Raw genomic sequence first — 9,153 nt, forward strand, 5'->3', positions numbered from 1 at the left:
CATTAATTACTTTGAAGTTTTATTTTACTGGATGGTCTGAGCTCATTTTCATAGGGAGACCATTCAAACGCAGGTACTGGAGTTCTGATTACATTAATTTAATTTCACTGGGAATTCCTAGCACGCTAAAATACTGACTTGATTTATGAAAGCTGTAAACCATAAATGTATGCCAAGGGTTTGGGATTTTCCTTTCTCTTGTTAAACAAATGAAACTTTAAATTGTGAACTTTGAATTACAGCAAATTGAATTGTATAATCCTTAATAATTTGAAGTCTGGGTTTTTCTGTACTGAGTTTTATGTCTTTCAGTGTATGTACCAAAAAATCTTATTATTCATCTACACTACACATTTCAAAGTATATATCAAAATAAATAAATAAAATAGCATGGGTTTTTGTTTTTTAAGGGAGGGGCTGGTAATCTACTCTTAAATGTCCAGCAGAATATAAATAGTTATCACAGAATAGCTTCTTTAAAAACCTCAAAAAATAAGTATATCCTGTTTTTTTTTTAATTTTTAAAAGAATATTCTCTCACATAATAGAATTAGGTTAGCTTACTTTCCCATGAAACGGAGCCTGAAATTCACATAAGGGCATTCTGATGTACAAAAGTAACACAAACGATGCAAGTTGTAAACACAGAAATACCACAGTATGTCCTACTGGGCATGTAACTTCATGATTTGGAAATCTGGCTGACCAGAGGTACATCAACTTCACTATGTTATTCTTCCTCTGAATCTAAAGTGAAAACAAATCGTGTATCACAATGAAGTTCCAGTTAGAAAAACAGCATCACTCTTTTTAAGGATGCACAATTCCTATCCTTCAGACATGCACTGCGCCGGTTTCCACACTTCAAAGTTTCAAGTGTTAATTTTCCACAATCTGTGAACAGCCAAGACCTATCTTATCAAGATTCAACTGCACTAAAAATTGCTTTCGCTATTTCACAACAGAATCATGTTACCAGATCTCATGACACTGCCGCGTTTAACAGAGACTCCACATGAAAAGACCACCGCTTGGAGGGCCTGCGGGTGTCTGGGCCCGTGCTGCTGCTACGTGGGCAGCCCACGGAGGCGGGCCGGGGCAGGTGAAGGCAGGCGAGGGGCCAGGGCACCAAGTGGAAGGTGCGCGCTACAATCCCAGCGGGCGCGACAGAGCCCGAGGGAGAGCATCCCTGTCCAAGGAGGCGTCTCCATTCTCTCCCGGCACGCAGTTCCCAGCGTGCAGAAAAGCCCAACTTAAAACCGTCGAGGAAACGTGCTCACTAGCCTACTGATGGTACCAAGAACGCCCGGGAGCTGCTGAGAAAGCCGCTTCTGTCACTGCTGGGAGTCCTCACTACACTCCGGCTTCAAAACAGTTTGCTTTTTAGAACACATCCCCCCGTGTGAAACGCCACCCCACGACCTGGCCTCGGGTGATTCTTAAAAAACCCGTGAGGCTGCGTTTGGTGACCCACCGCCCGCTGAGGGTGGGCCTTGGGGGGCTACAGCCGCGCCCCGAGGATGCTGCCCCCGGGTCACCCGACCTGCCCTCACCCGCAGGGCCCTCAGGGTCACCAGGGCCCCGGGCGCCGCCAGCCGCCCAGCCCTCCGCGTCCCCGGAAGGGGCAGAGCGCGCGAGGAGCGACTGCCACACCACACACACGGCCGACACTTCCCCTCTCCCCACCAGAGCCATTTCCAGAAAGGGGCACTTGGAAGATGCACCAGGGGCTGAGCAAGGGGCTGTCCGCCCTCCACCACCAGCGCCACCGCCTCAGCCGCCCAGCCCTGGGAACCCCTCGGCCGGCGAGGACGGGGGGCGAGGACACGGGGGGCGAGGACACGGGGCGAGGACACGGGGGGCGAGGACACGGGAGCGGCCACCCGGCCCACCGTCCCGGGGCACAGCGGGGCACTGACCCCGCGGCCGCCCGCAGTGTAAACACCCGGCGCTGGCCCGCCTCGCCGTCCCCGGGGGCCGGGGGAATCGGGGGGCTGTGAAAAGCGGGGGAAGAAGAGAGCGCGCTCACGCGGACCCACATTAATTGCGCCTCTTGTCACGCACGAGAGGAAACCGCGAGGGAAGCCGAAGGGGACGCGGCAGGCGAGCCGGGAGAGGGCGGCGCGCGCGCACACACACAGTCACACACCCGCGCGCGGCGGGGACGGCGGCCCAGGGCGCCCCGCAGCCTCCCCGCGCCCGCTTACCTGCCGGGGTCGCCCCGAAGACCCTCACCACCGGCACCTTCTTGACAGGGAGCTGGGTGAGGGGGGATTGGCAGATATCCAGCCCCGGCAGCGGGCTGGCCATGTAGTAGTCGGCAGTCACTATCCTCACTGAAAACATGTTCGCCGCCACCACCGCCGCCGCCGCCTCCCCTTCCCCGGCGACCGGCAGCGGCAGGAGCGGCGGCAGCTCCGTCCGCAGCGGCGGCGGCGTCCGCGCCCCCTCCCGTCACACACCGTGTGACCGTCACACACAGACGCCGTGCGGAGCGGCGGGCGGGCGGGGCGCTGGAAGGCGCTGCTGCTGCTGCCGCGGCGGCCGCCCCCTCAGGAGCACCCGGCGACGGCCGGCGCGAGAGGAGCCCTGGCCAGGTCGTCGGTGCCGGTGCTGCCGCTGCCGCCGCCGGGAATCACACGGGCTCCTCCGTCCCAGGCTGCAGCTCTTGTTGCCATGATGATGATGTCACGGACGCAACCACTGGGGGAGGGGGGGAGGGGAGTGCGTGTGTGTGAGGGGGGGGCGCGGGCAGGGCTGCGAGTAGTAGGGGGAGGGGTGCGGCGGGAGGAAGAGGAGGGAGCGGGGCGGGCGCCTGGGCGGGACCCAGGGTGAGGAGGTGAGGGGCGGGGTGAGGTGGGGGGCGAGAAGGTGTTTTTTCTCCCTCGCCCCCTCCCCCGGGCTGGAGGCCGGCCCTAGAGCGGGGCCCGTGTGTGAGGGGCGGGGGGGGATCGATGACTCGGCCGGCGGAGCGCCGAGATCATGGATGGGCCCCCCCCCACACACACCCCGAGGGGAGGCTGGCGGCGAGGCGCGGGGGTCGCCGCGGGGTTCAGGGCCGCGGAGGCGGCTCCGCGGGCTTAGCCGGAGCTGCGACGGATGTTGCCAGGCGCCCGGCCGAGCGCCATTACAGATCCTGCCGAAGAGGCCGGGAGAGGGGCTCAGGGAGGGAGCGTGTGGAGGGAAGGCCGAGCAGACGGTTTTACGGCAGGTAAGAAGACCCGCCCGCGGGCGGAGGGAGGCCAGGCGCCGGTCCCGCGGCCGCTGCGGCCTGGCGGGAGAAAGGGCGGGCGGGCGGGCGGCGACGGCCTCGTCGGGGAGAGCGGCGGCTGCGCGGAGGGCGGGGGCGCGCGCGGGCCGCGGCCTATAAAAGGGCCGCCCCGGCGCCCCCTCCTCCTCGGGACTGCCTCCTTCCCTGCTGCAGTGCCTGCGCCCGGCCACTTAATGAGATTTATGCACGCGCGGCTCCGCTCCGTTTGGCCCGGGCTTGGCAGATCCGGTGCGCAGGGGTTTCCCACCATCGCCACCGTGGTTTTTGTTTGTCTTGTTCGTCCCGGCGCTGGCCCTGCTTGGTTTCCTCCCGGCCCCTTCGGGTTAAGCCCGGGCATGCCGCAAGTACATGTAAGGACTTGTCGGCTCGCCGTGACCTGCCCCGCGCCGCCTCCCTCCCCTTCTCCCCTGGCGGAATGTGGCGTTCCGAGCCTTGCGAGAGAACATGCTGGCCCGAGAACAAGGCCCGTGAAAGTCACCGCGTTAGACGTGGGCTCCTCATGTGACTCATTTTATGTTGTGCAAGGTTTCACCACCCGCAGGCATCCCTACGCCAGCGGCCTGGCAAAAGACCGTTAGACAACTTCAGTCAGAAATCCAGAGAGGGTGAAGTGGCGGCAGTCAGGGAATTTGAAACAGAAGTGGGCGGCTGTTAAATGAGAACCGATGGCGGGTTTTATTTATTTATTTATTTTGGAGGGGGAGGTCTCACTTGATCAATAATGGGCGTAACCTTGGACGATTAATTGGATTTCTTTGGGCCTCAGTTTTCTCCTGTGTCATGACGATCCTTAAAGGTTTCTTCCCCTCGGAAAGATTTAAGCCATCCTCAGCAGAAACCATCATTTAATGTTGGAAATTTGTCAAGGAGTCAGGTCTTTTGACGGTCGATTTTGTTTTTTCAGTTCCAAGTAGGGGTGGTTCTTAAATGCAGCTGTATTGTACAGGTGTCTTTTAATGTTTAGGTTGTCAGGTATTTGAAGCTGCTCAGTTGGAACCAGCCCGGGTCTTCAAACATGAAAATGAAGAGGGGCAGGTCACGGAGAGGCGCTGTGTATAAATTCCATAACATAGAAATGCTAATAAAAACTTAGGCTCCCGGGGAATGGAGACTGATTACCGCAGTAAATTAGCCGGCAGTTTTTAGCCTCGGAGCATGATTATAAACATAGGTGGCAAAATTTCTGCTAATGTAGTGGAAATTACTTTAATAATGGTCTAAAGAGGCAAAATCTCCTAAAATTGACTTGAAATCTTAGAAGGCTGTAGAAATGACTTAAAAATATGTCTACCGTCTTAAAATTCATTTTCTGTTAAGATCTTGTACAACCTGAATATTGAATATACATTATCAGTGATCCTCAAAATGTTCTGTGGAATCTAGGGTGTTCTTATTTGGCCCAGATTGAATTAACATTTTGGGGAATGGTTCCTTCAAGTCTGTATTGTTAGCAACCCCACCTGCCAACCCTGTATTTCTTTAAAAGGTTTATTTATTTAATTGAAAGCTGGTAAGAAAGAGATCCTTTTCTTCTGGTTCTTTTCCCAAATGCCAGCAACAGCTGGGGCTGGGCTAGGTTGAAGGAAGTGCCAAGAACTCAATAGAAAATTGAAAACACCTGTACTATATTATAATTTGAATCAGTTCATCATACATTATCCTGTTTCTAACTAGAAAAAGGCAAAAGCATAAAAATAATGAATTAGCTACTTTAAGATTTCTTTCCCATTAATTCTTTTTTTTTAAAGAGCTTATTTATTTAAAAGGCAGAGTTAGGAAGAGTCAGAGGTTCCATGTACTGAGTGTCTGAGGAGCCAGAAGCTTCTTCCAGATCTTCCATGCAGGTGCAGAACCCCAAGCACTTGGACCATCTTCCATTGCTTTCCCAGGCACATTTACAGAGAGCTAGATTGAAAGTGGTGCATCCAGGACTTAGAAACAGCACCCAAATGGGATGCCAGCACCACAAAGCATGACGATGCTGGCTATACCGCAGCACCAGCTTTGCTTAAATCTTTTTAGTTCTGGCTCTGCGGGACACCCACACTGCGCTATGAACTGGAACTCAATCCATGTCTGGTGCCTATGTTACAAGAAGCAGGTACCATAGGCAAAGTCGGGAATGGAATTCCTTATTCTGATGTGAGTCTCAGGCCTTCTAGCTATTAGAGCAAGAGCTGCCCCCTCCCCCACCTTCTTTTGAATCAGCATTATTTATGAAAAGGCAGCAGTAACCACAATTCAGATCCTTCTCAAAATCCAGGGAAAGAGTGTTTGCTCTTGAAGAAAAACACAGCATGAACTTGGGATTGTATTATTAATTGTGTGTAATTTAAAGCTAATTATTAAACACCTGATAGCAACCATTAATTATCATCTGCTTTTGTTATAAATAACTCCTGGAGTAAGTAAGTACTGCAATTTTGAATCAGAATGAAATTTTTCCTGTATTTTATTTGAAAGACAGAGATCTCCCATCTGCCTGTTCACTACCTACTGTGCCTGCAACGGCGAGAGCTGAGCCACGCCTAAGGCCAGGAGCTGGGAGCTCAGACTCAGAACTCCCACTTGGGTGGCAGGGACCCAGCTACTTGTATCATCGCCTGCTGCCTGCTGAGGTGTAAGTTAGCAGGACGCTGGGATTGGGAGCAGAGCCTGGACTTCAATCCACGCACATCCCAAAGTGCCTTAATCACTGCACCAAACACCTGCGTGCACACATAGAGCTTTTAAAATGTTTATTTGGAACACAGAAAAAGAAGCCATCATTCACTACCTCAGTGAATTGGACAGATGATTTTTTGGAGCTTATTTCCTCATCTCTGGATTGAATAGAAATTCCTACTTCTCAAGAATCTTGGGGCTCAAATAATGAATGGGAAAGTATTGTTGTAAACTTCATATGCAGAAGCCTAACTCATCTGAAAAGAGCAATAAGCATTTGTAATTGCCTTTGTTATGCACCATATGAGAAATGTCAAGATCACTGTAATAGTATTGAAGGTTTTTTTGTTTTGTTTTGTTTTTTTTGAGTGGCCACCATTTGCCAGCTGCTTTGCGATATGGAAAGAAACAAGACAAATGCAGTCCCTGGTCTGTGAGCATATAGTGCGGCATGATAGAAAAAATTGTAACCATACTGGTTCATATTTTACTGTCTGTTCTAATTTATAACTTAGGTTACTAAGGGCATCGTGTAATGCCTTTAGTAAAAGCATGCCTAACATTCTGTACCAGTACAATTTGACATCTTAGCAACTGCCCTCTAGCAGCTTTAGCTAGAGCAGAAGGCTGTGACCACTGTAGTCTTGTGGTAGATATCAAAGCGGGTTTACTCAACACTCATAAAACACACTGAACAATAAAGTTTTCAAGATGCTGGCTCCAGGGCATTCAGCCAAGCACCAGGCCCTGTATGACTGCACACCTGCCCATAATATGGGAGCTTCTCTAAGAAATTTGACGTTTTGGGTAAAATCATTCTTTATTGCAGAGGATATTTAAACTCCCTGGGTACTACATTGCCACTGTGAGAGTCAGAAATCCCTCATAAAGGATTGAGCGTTTGGCACAGTGGGTAAGATCCCACTTTGGATGCCCACATTCCACATCAGTGGCTGGGTTTGAGTCCCAGTTCTGCTGTCCCTGGGAGGCAGCAGATAATGATTCAATTATTGGGGTTCCTGCCATCCAGATTGAGGTCCTAACTGGTGGCTCCAGCTGTTGTAGGCACTTTAGGAGAAAACCAACTGATGAGAGATCTCTGTCACTGTGACTTTCAAATAAATGAAAAGATAAAAGTATACCCACTAATTTAAAAAAAGAAAAAAGAGAATCCCACTTATGTTTTAAATAGCCACAAAAAGTCTACAGCCATGCCACCCTGAACATACCCAATCTCGTCTGATCATAAATAGCCACAAAGAGCTACCACCCTGCCAGTTGAACCACTGGACTCAAAACTCCAGCCACAGGATCTGTGGTCTGACCATGGAGTACACGTGTCAGAACGAGCCTTCCTCACTTGCTGAAGCCTGTGTAGTGGACGGCATGCCCAGACGCACAAGGGCAAGATTTGTATTTTCTTCCTTATTCAGTCATTTGTTTATTCTTTTTTTAGTAACTTCAGTAGACTCCAAGATAAATGAACCTTTGGTCATCCCTTTACTCTCATAGAATTCAGGTTTTTTAACAGCTACAGGATCAGATGTCTGATGTCTGGTTCTTAGCCAGGAATGTTTGTTCCCTCCACTCAATATACATACACATTTAGTAAAATTGAGAATTCTTGAAAAGCCTGTCTGTTTTGAAAGGCAGAGCAACAGAGAAAGATCTTCCTCCACTAATTCACTCCCCAAATACCGATGGTAGCAGGGCTGAGCCATGCCAAAGCTAGGAGCCAGGAACTCCATCCAGGTCTCTCACATGAGTAGCACAGACACAAACACATAACTCCTTATTTGCTGCTTCTTAGGGTATACATTAGCAGGAAACTGGATGGGAAGCATCTAGGAGACTCAGTCTAATGGCATGCCCATCTGCTTTGCTTCGTTTGCATCACAGCACCTGCCCTTGGAAACATTTTGGATTAGCATTTCTGCTAGACTGCTCCAGGTGTCTCTTAGGCAAGAGAACAGGGATGTGGCTAAACATGCAAACAATGGTCCCTACAACAGAGTTACCTAATCTAAAGTCAGTAGTGCAGGGGTTAAAAAACGCTGGTCTAATCTAAGGAAATTTTTACCCAGCCCTTCTTTTGCCCTTAGGAAGGAGTATGAAAGCAAACCTCATTCCTTCCCAGAGGGATTTAAAAACCTTAAGTCTACCAAACTCTGGAGGCAATTGCTCTCAGCTCTGTCCAGTCCCAGAAGGTTTCATGCAGGTCTCTGGTTTATCCTTAGCACTAACCTATGTATGAGGTAGGCAGATAAATATTTCATGAATTATTAATAAAATGCTGCTTGACCCAAGAAATGGAATTTTATTTCTTTTTAAACCGAACAGAAGTAAAATTGATCATGTGGTGGTATTTGAATTTCTTGAACAAAAGATCTCTGTATTGTTAGCTTTTTAACCGATTAATCTACTATTACTGGGAGAAGCAAAACTTTTCTGGACAACTCTTCCTTACATAAATTACCTAATAATTTTTAAAGATTTTTTTTTTTATTGGAAAAGCAGATGTACAGTGAGAAGGAGAGACAGAGAAAAAGACCTTCCATCTGCCGGTTCACTCCCCAAGTGGCCGCATTGGCCAGAATTGAGCCAATCTGAAAGCCAGGAGCAAGGAGCTTCTTCTGGGTCTCCCAGATGGGTGCAGGGTCCCAAGGCTTTTGACCATCTTCTACTGCTTTCCCAGGCCACAAGCAGGGAGCTGGATGGGAAGTGGAGCAGCCAGACACAAATGGGATCCAGGTACCTGCAACTTGAGGATTAAACCATGGTGCCATCATGCCAAGGCCAGCAGTAACAATTTAAGGGAAGAACCAGTGAACCTGTAAATTAAATATGATGTTTGAAGAACAAACATTTTAATAGCAGGGCAGACATGGTGGCTCAGCAAGCTAGCCCTCTGTCTGTACTATGATCATACCATGTGGCCACTAGTTCTAGTTCTGGCTGCTTCGCTTCTGATCCAACTCTGCTAGTGTTACTGGGAAGGCAGCAAAGGAAGACACAAGTACACTTGAGTCCCTGCACCCACATGGGACACCTCTGAGAAGGTCCAGGCTCCTGGCTTTCAACTGGCCCAACTTTAGCTGTTGGTTGCCATTTGGGGAGTGAGCCAACGTATGGAAAATGTCTGTCTTTCCCTTCTCTGTGCAACTTAATAAATAAATCTCAAATAAACAAAAGTACAAAAAATTTAAAAATTGTCATAA

General features: G+C 49.8%; 1 protein-coding gene across 2 annotated transcripts in view; it reads right to left on the minus strand.

The window, feature by feature from the left end:
• The window catches only part of REV3L (REV3 like, DNA directed polymerase zeta catalytic subunit), a 164,082-nt gene extending 161,628 nt beyond the window's left edge, over positions 1-2,454 (minus strand). Inside the window, exon 1 of one of the 2 annotated variants that reach the window (XM_040983897.1) lies at positions 2,208-2,454. In XM_040983897.1, coding sequence (XP_040839831.1) covers positions 2,208-2,346 — 139 coding nt within the window. In that variant the 5' untranslated portion in view covers positions 2,347-2,454. Of the gene's footprint in view, positions 1-564; positions 1,784-2,207 lie in introns of those variants that run through there. The other variant, XM_040983899.1, reaches the window with a different exon arrangement.
• Between the last annotated feature and the right edge of the window lie 6,699 nt (positions 2,455-9,153).

This window comes from Ochotona curzoniae, unplaced genomic scaffold, assembly GCF_017591425.1.
Source record: "Ochotona curzoniae isolate NIBS_2020 unplaced genomic scaffold, NIBS_Ocur_1.0 contig_3819, whole genome shotgun sequence".
In the NCBI taxonomy this organism is placed as follows: domain Eukaryota; kingdom Metazoa; phylum Chordata; class Mammalia; order Lagomorpha; family Ochotonidae; genus Ochotona; species Ochotona curzoniae.